General features: G+C 38.8%; 1 protein-coding gene across 4 annotated transcripts in view; it reads left to right on the forward strand.

Annotated features, from left to right (window-relative positions):
• Positions 1 to 19,731, forward strand: part of LOC136849849 (potassium voltage-gated channel protein eag-like) — a 449,348-nt gene that overhangs the window by 370,700 nt on the left and 58,917 nt on the right. For 2 of the 4 annotated variants that reach the window (XM_067123318.1, XM_067123319.1), the window contains exon 5: positions 7,835 to 7,873. The exons of the other annotated variants lie outside the window; for them this stretch is intronic. In XM_067123318.1, coding sequence (XP_066979419.1) covers positions 7,835 to 7,873 — 39 coding nt within the window. The remainder of the gene's footprint in view (positions 1 to 7,834; positions 7,874 to 19,731) is intronic. 4 annotated transcript variants of the gene reach the window in all.

The following is a 19,731-nucleotide window of genomic DNA, read 5'->3' on the forward strand; positions in this document are numbered from 1 at the left end:
TCAGGAAAAGTAAACGCAGAAGTTAATAAATATGTAGATGTTAAATAGATAAATAAATAGGATGTTAACTGGATGACAGGGAAGGTAAGGTATGCGTCGGGAGCCAAAACTTGCGAAAGAGGGAAGAAGTTAATTGAAGCGAAAACAAAAGGTGAAACTGGAAGAATAAGAATGAAGTTGGACTCGGAAGTTTGTACGTAAGAAGAAAGCGAGAAAGTGTTCGAGTCACAAAGACAGACAAATAGACGGGACGAATGTGCTTTTACAGAGTTGTTGGAAAGAGACAGAAGAGACAGAAATAATCCAAGAACAGTAAAAGTTTAAAAAAAAAAAAAAAAAAAAAAAAACAGGAGTAAGGAAAAATAAAGGTATTTTATAAGAAGCTTTGTTAGTCGGCCTCACGTTACCTTTTCCAAAACCTTGTCTTGAGTAATGATTTTTTTGTTTTGTTTTTTGAGCTGACGATAAATATCCCCAACCGATATCATTGACGCTAATCTGATTCGCCGAAGCTTATTCTGAGCACCCTACATTGGCCACTGTGATATCGGCTGTGGATGTTAACCGTCAGCGTAAAAAAATAAAAAGGCTCTCTCTCTACCGAAGCCGAAGTATGTATGCAACAGAGATAACTAACATTATTTGGGGGAATACGGACATGCACGTATTCAAATTTATGATAATTATACGTCTAGGAAAAGAAACAGCCAAAAATGCTCATATTCTTAGGCAGATCTCAGTGTGAAAGTAGAAGGCAGTGTACCTCAGTATCTGGGGCGTGTATGAGAGAGAGAAAAAAAAACGTAAATAAATAAATAAAATAAAAGTTACGATCCAGTGGGCATCAGAATCCGATGGCATATCTCAGAAGTCAGCGCCAGCAAGTTGCCGCTGTATCCAAGGGCGCATCTGAGGGGAGAGAGAGAGAGAGAGAGAGAGAGAGAGAGAGAGAGAGAGAGAGAGAATCATGAAATCAAGGTAAAGAAGAGGCGCCACAGGGGAGCGCCAGCAGCATCCAGGCTGCTGCTGGTCGTGATTCCATTTCGTCTCTCGAATTCATGCAATGCCATGAATGAAATTAACCTGGCAGGAGCTGAGATAGAGATAGAGAGAGAGAGAGAGAGAGAGAGACCCGCGGCGTCGACATTGCTATCGGCTTACTCTTCGTTAATGCGTCGACTGATTAAGGGAATTGTGTTTGTTTTCGAGACACTTTTATCTTTTACTATTCAGAAAATGGTTTACAAGGTTCGATCCAGTTGCGCATCGCTTGAAGTTTCGAGTAACTGTCTCGGATTCGTTCGGTTATTCGAAACGTAGACCGTAAAATTTGAGACAGGTGCACTTGCAGTACGCTTGGAAATCAGCGCTCCCGAGAGAGAGAGAGAGAGAGAGAGAGAGAGAGAGAGAGAGAGAGAGAGAGAGAGAGAGAGCGTTTCGAATAACTGCCTCGGATTCGCTCTGTTAATCGAAACGTAGACTAAAATTTGAGACAGGTTGACTTGCAGTCCACCTGGAATACCAGTTCTCCGGTACGAGAGAGAGAGAGAGAGAGAGAGTAAATCAATGGGATAGTTGATGCATTAATCAGAGCCGACACGGAGCTTCACCTGAGCTGACGAAAGCCCTTGAAAACGTGATAACGAAACAAACGGTGTCCAAATGATTGAGCGGAGCATCAAAGGGATCGCTGCTTCATTCACGAACGAAGCAGCTCTACCCGTTTTCGTTACGTTATGAATTGATCATTTTAAAAAAGATACTATACTTTGATTTCAATAAAACAATATAGTTTCTGAATGGAAAACGTGAAAATGAGAATAAAAAGGAAGTATTTTTCGTGTGTTTGTAGACAACAACATCGCCTGGACTGAAGGTTAACAAAGGAATCATTACAAAAATCAAAGGAATGAAGAGGAATGAGAGAGTCAATAAATAAAAGCTATATGGGATAGGAAGTCAACTCGGTCGTAAAATCGACAGAAATAGTATAATTTACGAAGCAATTACGGCAATAAGAAACAGACATTTTTGGCCACTTGACATCAACGAGAAACAATACTGCGCTGTTGTTTGACTTTTACGAATCGTGCTTTCAATTGAACTTCAGAATCAGGCCCTTCGATCTCGCGGTGAATTATCCCGTTTAAAGATGCATTCATGTGATATTTATAAACTGGATTGGAGGAGGAGAAAGGACGCGACTAATGGAATGAGAGCGCTTTTGAACGCCTTCGTTTTATCAGAGCTGTAACTTCACTCGTGTATGCTTATACCACGGTCTAGAACCTAGGCCTATACACGAGGAAATGTTGCTTCGTGTAATAATGATGTTTGCGTGAAACTGTGACAAATCTAAAAAGTGTGTTTACTTTCAAAGTAACCTCATCTCGCTGTAAAGAGAAGAGTAATTGCTTTTGCAAATTTAGATTGGATTATTTTCAGTGGTTGAGATCAGTTGCACCACAGCGCATTTGATTGGTAGCGACGAGATTGTCTTCTATATTCACCAGCCATATTTATTCATTTTTATCACTTAATTGCTCTTTTCTTCATAGATCTTCGTTTTCATTAGCCACTCTTTACACGTCGAGAGATTTTTAAAATAAATTCCACTTCAATATCTTTAGAACTGAGACGAACGTGGTCATAAATCCCCTGACATAAATTGCTAATATGTAAATGGTCTAGAGCGAGAGAAACGTAGCTTTGAGAAGCAAATTTGAATGACAGTCACGTCTGGAAGCGACCATAAAGAAAAGATTCTTATTCAACCACTTACAGTATACAGTAAAGACGAGTTAAGACCAAAACATGCGAAGCATTCCCCGATGGTGACAGTTGCTTTTAAAGAGAAATCATTCCTGGAAGCGATTTGCAAGTCAGAAAGGGAAATACGAACTCCCTACGCTTGTCTTGTTCACCATCGGATGCGTAGGGAACTTTCATCGCTTGCATTTAAGTTGACGTCGTATCAGATTTTGTCTTTGCCGTTTGATGGTTGCTATTTTGGCCCCTTCCGGCAGTGAAGCCTCCAACGACGAAGACGACGAAAATGTCGCCGTCAAATTTGACTATCGAAGCCATTTGCACCGAAAGTGTCCAAGTGACTGAGGGCGCCGTGAGAGGGTAATAAAAGAAAACGGGATATTGTGATAGAAAACGAGTTCTTTACACAAAGCGTTAATCAAGAGATATTTTATTCTGTACTTATTTCTTTATTCTGTATAGAACTCTTCCCAGTCTTGCCATTATTTGAAAAGAACGCTCCCGCTCCGGCTTATAACGAGGAGGAATCATTGCCGGGTAGCGTGTCGTAAGTGGGCTCCTTATTCCAAGGCTAAAACAAAGCCAATTCCCCATTTACCACAACATTCCAGAAGAAGGGGAAAAGAAGATATAACCCTTAAACGTTTTCCTTGTCACCAGCCAAGAGATAAGCGGGGAATTTTGTTGCTTGCTAGCGCTCAAATTGAAATTGTATAATCTGATTTCCTTTAGTTGTCTGATAAGGTCAAGTTGCTTAGCGGCTTGCATTTAACAAACAATCGTCTTTTAGTTATTTTCCAGGCCGCTCCAAGACTTTGTTCGTAGGCTCCATAGCCTCTGTGCCTGCCCTCTCTCCTAAATATATTACAATCGTCCATCCAACCTTTTCCTGTTACTGAAGGCTGAATATTGACAGTTTTTTTTTTTTTTTTTTTTGTGATCAAGTCCTTTTCAGTTTTCTGTAAAAGAAAACTATTGAGATGACTACTTGTCTGTCCGCCCGCACTTTTTCTGTCCGCCCTCCTCAGATCTTAAAAACTACTGAGCAGAGGGGGCTGCAAGGTGTATATTGATCATCCACCTCCAATCATCAAACATACCAAATTGCAGCCCTCTAGCCTCTGTAGTTTTTATTTTATTTAAGGTTAAAGTTAGTCATGATCGTGCGTCTGGCACCGCTACAGGTGCCAACAACACAGGCCACCACCGGGCCGTGGCTGAAAGTCTCATGGGCCTCAGCTGAGAGTTTCATACAGCAGTATACGCTGTACAGAAAACTCGATTGCGCCGAAGACACTTCGGCGCATTTGTTTACTTGTTTCTACCTATTCTTACACAAGGTATTTCTTTGTCAATCTGACTGGCTAGATTTGTTAACTATGTAGCTAGGTAAGAGATTTTATCCTCTCTCTCTCTCTCTCTCTCGTCAACCTTTACATCGACTCATTCCTCTCCTTCCAAAGTGTTTCTCTCGCCTTCCTTCTCATTCTCCCGACCGAGAGAAGTTTTTTTTAGTCTGTTTTCTTCTTCTGTCTTTCAAATCCTCGAAATTTTCGTCGCCCATTACACGGCATAAACTCTCATCTCCTTGTGACCTCTGCCAAGATTTATAACGGACGCAATAATCCTCAATCAGCGCACGAAGTAGATCGGTCTGTACGTTCGCGGTTACGTAAGACTGTGATGTAAGGACGGGCTTCTTCTTCTTCTTCTCGTAAATTGCATTGTTTCTCGGCGACGAAAAAAAGTTAGTGTAATTCCTCCCCTTAGGGCTTACATATATATATATATGTGTGTGTGTGTGTGTGTGTATATATATATATATATAAAGGTATTTGTTGCCATCCTTACGAAATCTTTTGCAGTATCCTTGAGGTCGTCATCAGCTGGTGACGGGTTCTAAATATTTGCCAGTAGTTCATCGCTGTAACGGTTTAGTGCAGATAAATATGGAAACGGAGGAAAACAAATCTTGCGGTGTTTCCCCGTGGCAAGGGATAGATAATCCAGTCTAACGTACACGGGAAGGCTTTCAAGATGGCGGCTGCTAAAGGGATCCTTTCACATAGGATAGGTGTTTTGGAGGAGCGTCGGGGGAAGGGGAGGGGGAAGCCAAGGCCGAAGCGGACGGAGGAGGAGGAGGAGGAGGAGTGGGGTAGGGGTAGTGGGAGGGGGAGGAGGTCCTGAGACATCTGGCTCATCTCCTTAGGACTTGGCCCTGTCTTAAAAGTCTGTCTGTACTGGACAGGAACAAGACCTGTCTGAAATGTCAAAGTTGGTGATATCAGCTGATGGAGATCTGTCGCGTTTCGTAGTGGTCTTTGGTGGGGTTACTTTTTCGTGAGTGTTTTGTTTTGTTTTGATTTTGATTTTCAATCTTTTTTTTTCTTGTAGTCGGTCTCCTCAGAGTTATGTGAAAGTTTTCTTCCCCTCTTGGTAAGTCAGAGCTTAGTGCAGTGTCATGTGATTGTTTCCTAGTCCTCCTCTACGTAGCAAGTTTTTGTTGACATAGGGATTAGACTTGATATTTTAGCCAACACGTCCTGTAGTTGTTACTCTTTTGTTTCCTTCACTTGGTACCTGTGATAGATTTAAGAGGCACAGATTCTTTCGTGAAATTGTTGTCCTGTCCGTTTCTCACATTTGTTTCAACTGCTGATTATAAAACTGTACATATAAATATATATATATATATATATTTAGAGATTTCAAGACCTGTGCGCCCTGCCCTTTGACCTTGTTTGAGAGGTGTTTCACTTTAAAAACAATGAATTTTTAAAATAAAGAGTATTTAAACCAGTTCAGAAATTTCATGTGTCTTTAAGTGTATATAAAAAGGTTACTTAGATTTAGTCCAACTTAAACTCAATGAGAATTCCATGTTTCTTTTTTTTTTTCAAGTAGTGACTTTTCTTGATATGATTCTCAGTGTCTTTACCAATCTCGGCGGATTCCTAGACGAATCTTGAGGAAGTTGAGGACGAAGCGTCGTGATAAAGTATATATACGTGTTTTGTCGAGTAAGACGGTGATAGTAACATAAATTTTTTAAATTAAAAGTCAAAGTTATGTAAACATTTGCGAATCAGAGTACGCGTCTTTCCAAAGTTCAGTTTGAGGTTCACTTGTTGTCACGACAAATTATAATTACTTTATCACATTGGGTGGTAATAAGATACGTAATGATTTGATGTTCAGAGAAGAGTTTGGTTGATTTTAAACGTTCTAAAGGATTTTTCTCTTTAGGAAATGCCCAATCGTGGACGTAGATTAGTTCTTTCTTCTTTGCTAGGGCCATAGTTTGAGTCATAAGATGTACGGTGTGCGCATGTGCATACTTACGAAGCCAAAAAAGGTCATTAAAGGTTGACAAACCTGTTATAAGAAACGGTTCATTGCATGTTTCATAAATAACGTATTTTGAACCACTTGGCAGACACCGGTAGATGTAAGTCAGCGTGACTTAACGTCTGATGCAGGGTGTAAAAAGTTTACACTATTTTAAGAAGCTGTAAAACAAAGTACTAGTATACTACTCCAATTACTGTGTTAGTGAGATTAACTTGTTAGTTTGGAAGCTGCTTTTTTATATCAATCGTTTTTCAAAAGGATGAAAAATCAGATTTAAGAAAAAATGTAAATCAATAATAGTGGCTGTTTTACGAAAAAAAAGTGGTCATGCAACAAGTTGCCTATATTACTATTTGTAGGTGTTCGTTATTTTTAAGTGAGTGTGGGGGAGGGAGGCCCTCCCAATGAAAAAATAAAGGGAAGAAGCAATCAAGTTTGACCAAACGACGAAAGTAGCTGCTCGCAAAAATATCTCTCTATACTTCGAGGTCTTGACTCTGGAGAAAGAACAGTCTGCGTACTCGAACGGAAATTAGATAAGAAACAGATACCTGTTAGTTAATATTCTTTGTTTTACCTGTTCTACCTGAAGCCTTCAGAACCATAATGCCCTAAAAGAATGGAATTTAAAGAATGAGCTTCAGTAGAACTTCTTAACTTCTCCACTTCTCAAATATCACCCAGCAGAACTTTCTCGACTCCTCAAGATACGGTTTGGAGCCCCGTTTATTTATTTATTTATTTATTTATTTTGTGTGTGTCGTGTGTGCGTGCGTGTGCGTGTTGGTGTGTTTGTCTTCTGGCGTCGGTACTTGCAGGTGCTCCTGTGTCATTGAATCCTAGTTCCTTTTTTTCAATTCCTTTTATTCTTGGAATGTTTACTACTGCAATTGAGGTACCCTCCTCCCATTCACACTCTTTAGTTAACTCTCACTTTAGTCAGACCAGTAAACCCTATCATATATATTTTTTTTTGGAAATAGAACCCACAATTAAATGTCAAAATTGATCGTGATAAATAACCAGTGGTTGCCAGTTATTTTAATTTCCCCCTTTCATTCATATATATATATTTTTTAATAGCGTTAGAGTGGTTTGTGACCTCACAATTACCAGAGAGTATTTTGCAGAATCCAAAAGAATGTAAGAATGCCATCTTGACTACCAATTAGGTTTTGTTGAATTGTTTCGGTTTTCCTGTTCATGAAAAACTTTTTCCCCCTTTTATTCCCTCGTTTCTTACACACCAGCAGAGACCTTTTGTTATAATTCCCTTTCACCCTTGACAGAGAGCATATTTTTCTCTCAAATTGCACCTCCGGAGCAACCCAATAGACCCTAGACCAGAATTCTCACGTCGGTGGGTTGGCTGTTTGTTCAAGGGGCCTGTCACGGTTGAGGTCTTCAACTTAATAGTCAGGTCTTCGAAAATATGCATCGAAGACGTTTTTAAAAAGGGAGATAGATTTGTCCATATTGTGGATATGTTTATGTTCAGAGTAAGACGAGTATTCTTGAGTAACGTATCTGGAAAATGCTAAGAAAAAAATATCAAAGTTGATCTATGAATTGCTTTCTGTAAGACGCAACCACTTTACCCATTTTGGAAAAAACTGATACATCATCAGCTGACCGTGACAGATGCCCTCAGCCTCCCACCTACCACCGTGGCTGTCATATGTCTGAAGCTTGCTATTATGCCTCCTTTTTCCAGATGCTAGGCTGTTTTTTGGCCCTCCCAAGAATAAAACGGGTAATTATCGTTGCCTGAGCCCTGCCTCATTGGGGGTTGTGCTCACCTTCCTTGGAATTCATTGGCAGTGAATGCACTGACTTTTAAAAACAACACCAATAAATCATTATTTGTTTGCCTCTTAACGACGATGCTGCACCTAAGTACAGTGCATCTTTTCCATATCTCTGTGCGTGTATTTGTTCCTGGCGATGTAGAAGAGTAGAAAGCCTCATAAATTCATGCAAGTGAAACAAAGTCTTGTGCCAGTGAGCTGCTCTGAGAAGGTGTGCACGGCATTCCCCCCACAGTCCTCTTGTGGGTGTTCGAAGGGGATGCCGCTATGACTGTGTGTCTGGTGATTTAGAACTTCTTTTTTTTTTATTATTTTGAACGGTATTGCCCTGGCTGTGTGCTACTTCCGAGGTTTTCAGGGTAGACCTGGCTTTAGCAGTGTAGTGCGTAGTGCAAAAGGAGAATGCATCTTTATCTTATTGGTAGGGAATGACTTAATTTCGGACAATCAGAACGTAAAGCTGATGATTATATGCTTGGCTCTGGTAAAACTTGAAGCAGAATGTGAAATTTGAGTTGAAATGGTGATATCCGAAGCTGTGTGCTTGATTCCATGTACATATGTAGATTAGTTCAAAGATTAATAATTTCGATTATTTTTTTCTATAAAGTGTGCCATTTTGAAAGCAATTTAGGACAATTGATGATCGTTGTTTTTGTAAATATTCTTATTTTATAAGATTAAACTTTGAGAAAATTAAATTTGAATAGAGTACACTTTCTCTGTAGGTTGGATTTTTTGTGATGCGACATTTTGTCAGTGTCAGAAATGATTGAGAACCTATGAAGTGATACACACACACACACACGCACATATATATAATATATACACATATATATGTGTATATATATATATATATATATATATATATATATATATATATATATATATATATATAATGTTTACATGCATACATGAACAATGGTAATATTTGAATATGCATGAATGTTTGCTATCTTATAATTAAGTTCGTATGAGTATACATGCGAAACACGGTGTACAGTAACCCACCTAAAAATGCTGTATATATATATATATATATATATATAATATATATATATATATATATATATATATATATATATATATATATATATATATATATATATATATATATATATATATATATATATGTATGAAAATCAAGACGTTAGATACGGAATGCATTCAGAAATGATCGTTTTGTGAGTAAGTCGTTTGAATGGGAATCTTTGTAAATACGATAGGAAAGCGAGTAACTGCGTTCGTGAATGTGCATGTATGCCTCAAGCCAGTAGACACCACATTCATGAGTCATGTGAACGTCCGCAGCTGCCTGCATGTTCTCCTAGGTGTATGTAGGTGTTGACGTATGTATGTAGGCACGCATGTTCGTCCAGACATCTCTCTTGACCTGTATGTAAGTTAAAAGCGCAAGTGTGCGTATGCCGTCGTGTACACGCGCTTGTTTGTGTGCGTCTCTCTCTTTCTCAGTCATGGCGAGCATCCTTAAGAAAAGTAGTTAGTGGAGATCTTGGCATCTTGTATGTGGATTGTTTATACAGGTGGCTTTTAAAGACACTTAAGAGTAGATTTTGGCTAATTTGATCCATCACCCACCTGCCCCCAAATTGCCTCACCCTTCCCCAAATCGCCTCACCCGCCCCAAAATTGCCTCACCCTTCCCCAAATTGCCTCACCCTTCCCCAAATTGCCTCACCCTTCCCCAAATCGCCTCACCCTTCCCCAAATTGCCTCACCCCGCCCCCAAATCGCCTCACCCGCCCCCAAATCGCCTCACCCGACCCCAAATCACCTCACCCTTCCCCCAGATCGCCTCACCCTTCCTGAAGTCACTCACCCAGAGCCCCCATCCGAGAATCCCGTCAGACCTCTCCTCCCCTTCATCACCACCACCAACCTGACCTCCCTCCCCTCTATAAGTCAGATCTCTCCCCACCCCACCCCCACCCCCTTCCCCCTGCGTCTGATACCCATCTCTAGTGTACATCCTCCTAGCACAAGTATTTTCCCCCCCAACAGGGCTTGTGATGCGTAAAAGGTTAAACAGAGAGAAATTATAAATTTGACCTCAGACATGTCAATCTTAAAGTGAAGTCGCTTGCAGCTAAATTATATATGTGCTTGTTGTATGTCACCATGTTAATATTGTTAATATTTGAATTGATATGTCCTGGAGACTTTCAAAAGGTTATGTTGTCAAGGATCTTAGTTGATCATATAACCGTGAGTGTGTATGCATGTGGGAGTGTATATACATACGTGCATACATGCATAAGTATGTGCATGTATGTGTTTATACGTGCGTGCGTGTATTCTGTCAAGGGAAGAAATGTAGCCGGGAACTCCCACACATGTTGTGGGAGTGTTGGCTGTGATAACTGTTATCTAGATTCTAGAAGTCTGTGTGGTCATGATTGTTTGCTTGTGTTAAAACTTAAACTTCTTAAGCATCTGTCAGTCACATCTTATGGAAATGATTACGAGGATAATTGAAGTCATTACTAAATTATCGTATTGACTAATTCGTAATCAAAATTTGTGCTCAGTGTCACAGACTTTTGGATGACGTATAAGGAACAACAATGTTAAATGCTTTACTGTACCGTCTTAGGTCTTTGGCAACATGCCCGTTTTTTAACCTCTCTTTTTCTCTCTCTGGCTCTGGCTCTCTTTCTCTCTCTCTCTCTCTCTCCCTCCTTCTCTCTTTCTCTCAATACCTTGAAAGGATACCATCACCAGCCCTTCGTATAGTGAACAAATGCATTTTGTATCAGTGTTATTTTCCCAGGACACCAGTTGAGTAGCTGCTAAAAAGATCAAATGAACATAAAAAGAAAAAGAATTTAACTGGCAAGTAAAAGATACGTATGGGAAATTGTAGCCGTAGCTGCATCTTATAACATACACTTATAGGATTGCAGGGCCTACTGGGGTCGTACTTTCTTTATGTGCTATCTCCGGTCAAGTTTCGTCAGGCGCAAAATGAGCCATGTTGACTAGATTCAGCTACTGGGACCAGTGGAATTTTAAAGGAAAATTAAAGAAAAGTACGACACTGTGAGACTTCTTTGGTGTTCTGTCGATGTTCTGGGAAGTGACAAGAGAGGTATTGCCTTTGACGTTCTTTTGGTAAAATAATGGATTTCAAACAACAAGGATTAATCTGTACAGTTTTATACAATCGACAGGACACCATGAGCTCGTGAGTGAACCAAATTGTCTGTTCTGAAACTGCCGTATTTGCCATTCCAGACTTGTATTGTATTTGCATGAGTCAGTGTAGCAACTGGAGGGGAAAACTAGGGATGTTCTTGGGATAAGTTGTGGGCCATGTTTGTACATTTTAGATTTTAAGAGACTGCTCATCATAGCTTTTGATGTAGATAATCAAATTGGTTCATTTTATCTGATTCATTCATGATTTCAAGTGACATCAACTGGTCATTTGACATCCAGAAACTCACCAGTTCACAGGACCAGTCTGAAATTCTGTGAAGCAGAATTTGGCAGCACTGGCCCACCAAACCTGCCCAAGAACTGACCCTGTTTCTCCTCGTTTTGAATTGAGGTTAATGATGCCACATGGGTGGGAATTGTTGTAGGCCAGCTTTGGTGATTGTAAAAAAAAAAAATATGAAAAAAAAAGATGAAGAGAGAGAGAACTGTTATGGTTTGTGTTATTATTATTATTATTTATTTATTTATTTTTTTTTTTGGCCGTCTCTCCTCTCTCGTTCCCCGAAGTGTTTGTAGGCTGCTCAGCGCTATACTAACCAATCCTTCACTGTTCTTCCCACAGACAGCGGATTGCCAGGTAATAAGAGGTTTCACCATCCTCTCTCTTCCCCTCCCTCTGTCTCTGTCTGTCTGTCTGTCTGTCTAACTGACTGACTGACTGACTGTCCTTCTCGGTTACATCTTTATTTTGAAAGCTCTCTCTCTCTCTCTCTCTCTCTCTCTCTCTCTCTCTCTCTAATTTAACTATTCTCTTACGTCTTCTATTACATCTTGGTTTTGACTCTCTCTCTCTCTCTCTCTCTCTCTCTCTCTCTCTCTCTCTCTCTCTCTCTCTCTCTCTCTCATTTAACTGTTCTCTTGCGTCTTACTTCTCTGTTACATCTTGATTTTGATTCTCTCTCTCTCTCTCTCTCTCTCTCTCTCTCTCTCTCTCTCTCTCTCTCTCTCTCATTTAACTGTTCTCTTGCGTCTTACTTGTCTGTTACATCTTGATTTTGATTCTCTCTCTCTCTCTCTCTCTCTCTCTCTCTCTCTCTCTCTCTCTCTCTCATCTTATTGCTAGCTCTTTCTCTATCACCTTCTTTCTCATGTTTTCTCTGTTACATCTGGATTTTTACTCTCTCTCTCTCTCTCTCTCTCTCTCTCTCTCTCTCTCTCTCTCTCATTAACTGTTCTCTTACGTCTTACTTCTCTGTTACATCTTGATTTTGATTCTCCTCTCTCTCTCTCTCTCTCTCTCTCTCTCTCTCCTCTCTCTGTCTCTTATTGCTAGCTCTTTCTCTATCACCTTCTTTCTCATGTTTTCTCTGTTACATCTGGATTTTTACTCTCTCTCTCTCTCTCTCTCTCTCTCTCTCTCTCTCTCTCTCTCTCTCTCTCTCATTAACTGTTCTCTTACGTCTTACTTCTCTGTTACATCTTGATTTTGATTCTCTCTCTCTCTCTCTCTCTCTCTCTCTCTCTCTCTCTCTCATCTTATTGCTAGCTCTTTCTCTATCACCTTCTTTCTCATGTTTTCTCTGTTACATCTGGATTTTACCTCTTTTTCTCTCTCTCTCTCTCTCTCTCTCTCTCTCTCTCATTAACTGTTCTCTTATTGTCTTACTTCTCTGTTACATCTTGATTTTCTCTCTCTCTCTCTCTCTCTCTCTCTCTCTCTCTCTCTCTCTCTCTCTCTCTCTCTCTCTCTCTCTCTCTCTCTCTCATTTAACTGCTAGCTCTTTCTCTATCACCTTTCTCATGTTTTCTCTGTTACATCTTGATTTTTACCTCTCTCTCTCTCTCTCTCTCTCTCTCTCTCTCTCTCTCTCTCTCTCTCTCCCCTAATGTTCCGGTAATTATTTTCGGTTGAATTTTGGTGTAAAAAAGTTTTCTTTCTCTAATTTCCACATCACCAGGTGTATTTCATTTATTGTTCTTTGCATTCTGCATGCTATGTCATTCTCTCTTCTTTTATGCCGTTTCTTTGTCCTTATTTTCGTCTTCGAAATGACGAGTTTCAAGTTTTGTCTGTTTCGATTTTTCGAGTTAACTCTTCTCGTTTTCCTGTCTTAACTTTTTTTTAACGTTTTTCGTTTTTTTTATTTTTTTTTTTTTTTCATTATTTTCCCCGACTGGGTTCGGTACATTCCCGGTCTGGGAATTACATTAATCATTTTCATTCTCTTTGTTTAAGGTGATTTATTTGTGCTCGTATGATTATTCATCCTAAAATCCCCTTTTTTCTGTAGTTCCTCCAATCATCCCCTGCCCCCACCCCTTGAGGAAAACCTGGGACGACATTCTGACCTTCTCCTCCTCCCTCCCTCCCCTCCCTTTCTTCCAGTTAACAACTCTCCTATTCTACTCCTGCAGGAGGGTAAATAAAGCTTATGGCGCCACTGCGTTTCTGATCTCCCACCCAAGCAATGGCGTTTGGAAAGTGTCCTCAAACGGCAGAACGTACTTTTCCCTCCCCTTCTCTTCATTTTGGCAGAATGAAACTAATCTTGAATCATTTCATAGCACCTCAGAGGGGTCTCCTTAGATCTTGCGTAGGCGCGCGCGCGCGCCGGAGACCTCGGGTTGATGGTCGATGGTTCGCAAGAGGGACGATCAGAACCATTCCATCATCCTCCCGAGGCGACGAAGTTGCGCGCGCAGCATGAGCAGTTATGCTCGTTGGAGACACTCGTGAACTGTATATAGATAGTGGCGTGAATTTGATGCATTTTATCACTTGACTTATCTTAGACTAGTTCTCCTCCAGCTGGCTGAGGTAATGAAGCCTGTGGCAATTGCTCAAGGTTACTCCCACCAGGAGCTTCACTTAAGTAGTTTTAGTGGCTTTTGTTTTGTGTCACACTAAGAGCTAGTAATTTAGTATATATAACTTTTCCCAAATTTCCCCCCACCAGAAAATTCCATTGAAATATGATTATAACCATAACCAAATCATACATGTGTCGTGTTCACAGATTTGATCAGTTTTTCTTCAGTTTATCGCTTATGCATTTTAGTTTTGCATTGGAAAACCAAGGCAATATATAACTAATTCTTTTGTTTATACCGAAGCCAGTATAACTGATTCTTTTTATTCCTTCACATATATTTTGAAGCCAGTCTAACTGATTCGTTTTTATTTATCGTCTCTTGAGGAATTTCGGTTGTCAGAAATTTTCATTTAACTCATCACATTTCGTTAATGTTTTTTTCTTCCTCCCCTCCTTATGCTGTATGAGTTATACCTCACTTCATTCAACTTTTAAAATATTTACTTCTTACTTCTGATTTCCTGCCTGTTCGTGTAGATTCAATCTACACCACTCATGCTTCGTTTCTTAAAGATGTAACTCTTTTATTTTTACATTTTTCCTACTTCTCCCGGAGGTGTAAATTGCTCGTCGTTTACAGTCCTCCGTCCTTTATCACTTGTACACTTACAACTACTCGAACTGATTTTACATCTGTGTTCCTCCTCTCATCCTGAAAATCTTGTTAAAAAAAAAAAGAGAGAAATCCTCCACAGCTCCTTCATCTGTTTGGGTGGTGCATCCCCAAAAGTCCTAATCTCTCTCTCTCTCTCTCTCTCTCTCTGTCTCTCTCTCTCTCTCTCTCTCTCTCTCTCTCTTGCTGCATCCACGTAGATTTGATGTAGTGCCGGGGGTGGGGGGGAATGGGGATTCTACTGTAGAACCCCCCACCGCTGCTGGCCCACCTCTTTTAGCGCTCTCCACTAAACATGCTGGTTTAACTGCTAACATGTTTTCAGAAAATGGCTTCAGCCAATTATTTTTTTTTTTTTTATAGTGTATAGAAATTTTTTTTTCATAATAGCAAAGGCCTGGAATGTGCATTCTTTTTTTTTTTAACTTCATCACAATGCATGGAATATTTATTGGTATATATATTTATATATATTTTATATTATTTTTTCAACACTGGTCTACTGCAAGATGACTCTGCAACTCTGATGTTTTGTCTTCCTTATAGAAAAGGGGAAGAAACTGATAGAGAGAGATTGACTGCTTGTAGAGTTGATTATCTAAAAAAAAAAAAAAAAAAAAAAAAAAAATTATGTTTTTTTCAAGTAGCTCAAAACCCTTTTTTTTATATACATTTTCTTTTGCTATTTAAACCATCATATTGATTTCATCATGGCTTGTGACTTCATGATGACCCCCAAAAAATATATATGTATTTTTTCTCGATGTCATTTTTTTTTTTGGTTCAGTAGCTTTTGAGACGTAAGTATACTGAATAACATTTATATATATAATGAATGCTATAGATATTTCAGTGTTTTTTTCATATATAAAGATGCTACCATATTCATGATTTTATTTTTGTTTGTTTGATTTTATTTGTATACTTCTGTGGCTTACATTTCAGATGTTTATAGATTAGTTTTATACTGTATTGGGCATCCTAATTTTGCTCAGTCTAATTTTTACCAGTCTGATATTTTGCTCAGTCTAATTTCTATCAGTCTAATATTTTGCTCAGTCTATGTGGTGGTTGGTTAATTAGTTGACAGGTATTTGAATTAAATCTTTTCTCTCTTCTGAAACAGGTGATGTATTTTATTTTTGAATTTCATCTTCACGGGGAAGAACCTGCGATGCTTTACGGTTTTAAGTTAAAATATGTCAAGAGTTCCAAAATTATTCATTTTTGAGGAGAGGAATTTCATGTAATTCCAAAATCATTAAGTTTTTAGGAAAGGCATCATATTTTTAGAGCACATTGTTTTTATACACGGATATTTTTAGTTTGTTCATATTAATTTTACGTGTGGAAAAGTACTTGAATTTTGCAAGGAAGTTCGTCAGAGAAAACGGGCTGCAATGTATTGTGTTCATTTGCAATATCATTTTACTCACTCAAAGTGAACCGAAAACTACAATGTACTTTCGAGGTTTATTCATTGAAGATTTGTAGCCTTACGTCATACTGTCATTTTAACTCAGTACTGAAAACCGTACGTCACACTGTCATTTTGATTTAACACTGAAACTTATCACTTGTGTGTAAAGGTGTTTGAAGGACATCCAGTAAAAGTTATTGTGAACTATATCGATTATTTATAATTTCATTATTAACATGTCCAAGGTCTTTTGTCTTTTTTCTACGTGTTTATTTCCTTTTTCCAGTTTTTTTTATTTAACTTTAAGTAAGATGTTCACATCCCATAGTTGATTTTCGTAGCTTTCACTTACTTTTGACACCTCGGCTTTCTCAGTCGATTCTGTTTTTAATTTGACTAATATGGTTCTTAGAGTTTTCCATTTTTTTTTTTTTAATTAGTGATGCAATTCTGTCCTGAGTCTGCTTTCCTCTTCCTCCTCCTCCTCCTCCTCCTCCTCCTCTTCTTCTTCTTCTTCTTCTTCTTCTTCTTCTTCTTCGGAACTCCAAGTATCCTGTTCAAGACAGCTTGCCATTCTTTTCATCCTGTCTTCCTCGAAAGCTGTTCTCTTCATTATTATTTTTTATTATTTTCATTATCATAATTTTTATTATTTCCATTATTATTTTTATGTTTTGATATATCCAATTCATAGCAGCTTGCCATTCCTTTCTTCCTGCCCTCCTCGAAAGCTGTTCTCTTCATGATTATTTTTGTTATTTTCATTATTATTTTTTTCTGCAGGGGGCAACCGCCCCCCCCCCCTCCTCCTCGCGTGCATCCCTACGTGAGTGGCGGTGGTGGTGATGCAATCACGCCACGCTATGCGGAGGTTACTTGTGTCAAATAATTAGCCCTGTTCCCGCCATTTCCGTTGTCATGGCAACGGGACAGAACTCGTTCGATACATGAGCCCCGTCAGGCACTCTCTCAGACCCTCCTCATCTCAGGGGCTGTTGTCAGTTTTTTTTTTTTTTGTATTTTTTTGTCTTTTTGTTTCGTTGAAGATTCTGCTGCATAGAGTTCTTTATTGAATGAAAAATGGTATTAAAGCCAATACGTTGGTCATCTTTAGAGTTTTTTTTACTCTCTCTCTCTCTCTCTCTCTCGTCAGCCATGTAGACGACTTTCTTTGCAAATTATTAGCTGCTGTTCTAAGATATCCATCTTCTCTCTCTTCTCTCTCTCTCTCTCTCCCTCTCTCTCTCTCTCTCTCTCTCTCTCTCTCTCTCTCTCCCAGCCATGTAGACGACTTTGTCTTTGCAATTATTAGGCTACCAATTAAGATATCCATCTCTCTCTCTCTCTCTCTCTCTCTCTCTCTCTCGTCAGCCATGTAGACGACTTTCTCTTTGCAAATTATTAGGCTACTATTCTAAGATATCCATCTCCTCTCTCTCTCTCTCTCTCTCTCTCTCTCTCTCTCTCTCTCTCTCTCTCGTATGTCATCCACGGAATGCAGCTTTGCTGAGTAAATTTCTTTAAAAGAAAAAACCTGGTTTTGTTATTATTTCTGCATTTTCTTTGTTATCTTCCGTTTTCTTTACTCTCATGTTCGCAAGAGTGGCCGCGTCAATTCGAGAGCTGTCAAAAGGTATTTTCCTTTTGATTGTTACGTCTCCATTAAAACGTCTTTTTTACCCCGCCCACTATTTTCACACCTTAACTGGCTGTACATATCTTTCATGCAGCGGGAAATGCCAGTAAAACATTGCTGTGACTGAACAGCGCTGGTACTAAACACGGCGCCCATTTTGCACGTAAACGTGCTTACGGCCTAAATGACTTACGACCCGAATGCGGTTTTAAGGGTAAAATCTTCTCCGCGGAATCTAATGACTAGGGATGTGACGTCTTGAAATGATTGGGATTTGAGGAGATAATGATAATTGTAATTTTTTTCGCTCCCTCCTGTATTTCGTATATTTGCGATGCTTAACAGAACTTTAGTTCCCACCTCAAAAAATTAAAATAGGAAAGCTTCCATCGGTAATGGCTTTTGTTATTTTTTTTTTAATATAGTTTTAAAAGCTGTGTTCTCTGATCAGCGCTGTTTAGAGTATTCTTTTTTTTTTTTAGTCTTTTATTTTTTCCGCTTGATTTTACAGTGAGGTAGCATTCTCTCTCTCTCTCTCTCTCTCTCCACAGACGCAGAAGCGCCAAGCTTTTATTATCAGTAACCATGTCTCTCTCTCTCTCTCTCTCTCTCTCTCTCTCTCTCTCTCTCTCTCTCACAGACGCAGAAGCAGGCTTTTTATTATCAGTAGCCATGCCTCTCTCTCTCTCTCTCCTCTCGCTCTCTCTCTCTCTCTCTCTCTCTCTCTCTCTCTCTCTCTCTCTCTCCTCTCTCCTCTCCTTCACATGTTCTGTTATACAAATAATGCTTTTCCTATCACCGCAGAACCCAGCATGCTTGCTCGTGTAATCTTTCACTCTTTGCTCTCCAAATCTTCAAAAAAAAAAAAAAATTGGACATGATATAGAATGTATATACAGTTGCACTGCCAAGCTTTATTTTTTTTATCAGGCTAAAATCAGCGCATCAGCAGTGCCCGCAGAACAGTGCAGAGTAGTTTGAAAAGAACGCACCACCAAAACAATTAAAAGGAATTGATAACCTGAGCAATGACATAAGAACACATTCACCTTTATGCTTCATATGTTTACTTTTTATATCTCTTCGTTTTAAGTTCTGATTTTTTGAAAAAAATGATCTCCCACGTGATTCCGTTTTTTTTTTTTTACCCTCCTTCACCAGTCATGTAAGTTTTTCCCATGAGATTCTGTTTTTTTTTTTTTTTATTCACTAGTAAGTTTTTCCCCACGTGCTTCTGTTATTTTTTTTATCCTCTTTCACCAGTACATGTAAGTTTTCCCCATGAGATTCTGTTTTTTTTAACCATTTTCACCAGTAAATTAAAGTTTTTCCCACGTGATTCTGTTATTTTTTCTTAACCTCTTTCACAAATCCATGTAAGTTTTCCCCACGTGATTCTGTCTTTTATATTTTTCCTCTTTCACCAATACATGAAATGTTTTCCCAACGTGATTATTTTTTTATCCTCTTTCACCAATACATGTAAGGTTTTCCCCACGTGATTCTTTTTTTTTTTTTTTGCCTCATTTTTTACCTCCTTTCACCAGTATATGTAAGTTTACCCAACGTTACCCTGTTTTTTTCCTTTATTTTTTTTTTTACCTTCTTTCACCAGTATATGTATGTTTTTCACCACGTGATTCTGTTTTTTTTTTTTTTTTTTTACGCTCTTTCAGCAATACATCTAAGTGATTCTGTTATTTTTTTTTACCCTCTTTCACCAATACATGTAAGTTTTCCCCACGTGATTCTGTTATTTTTTTTTTAACCTTTCACCAATATATCTAAGTGATTCTGTTATTTTTTTTTAACCTTCCACCAATACATGTAAGTTTCCCCACGTGATTCTGTTATTTTTTTTTACTCTCTGTCACCGATACATATAAGTTTTCCCCACGTGATTCTGTTATTTTTTTTTAACCTTTCACCAATACATGTAAGTTTTCCCCATGTGATTCTGTTTTTTTTAACCTTTCACCAATACATGTAAGTTTTTCCCACGTGATTTTGTTATTTTTTTTTTTACCTTTCACCAATACATGTAAGTTTTCCCCACGTGATTCTGTTATTTTTTTTTTACC

The sequence above is a fragment of the Macrobrachium rosenbergii genome, chromosome 21, assembly GCF_040412425.1.
Source record: "Macrobrachium rosenbergii isolate ZJJX-2024 chromosome 21, ASM4041242v1, whole genome shotgun sequence".
NCBI classification, from domain to species: domain Eukaryota; kingdom Metazoa; phylum Arthropoda; class Malacostraca; order Decapoda; family Palaemonidae; genus Macrobrachium; species Macrobrachium rosenbergii.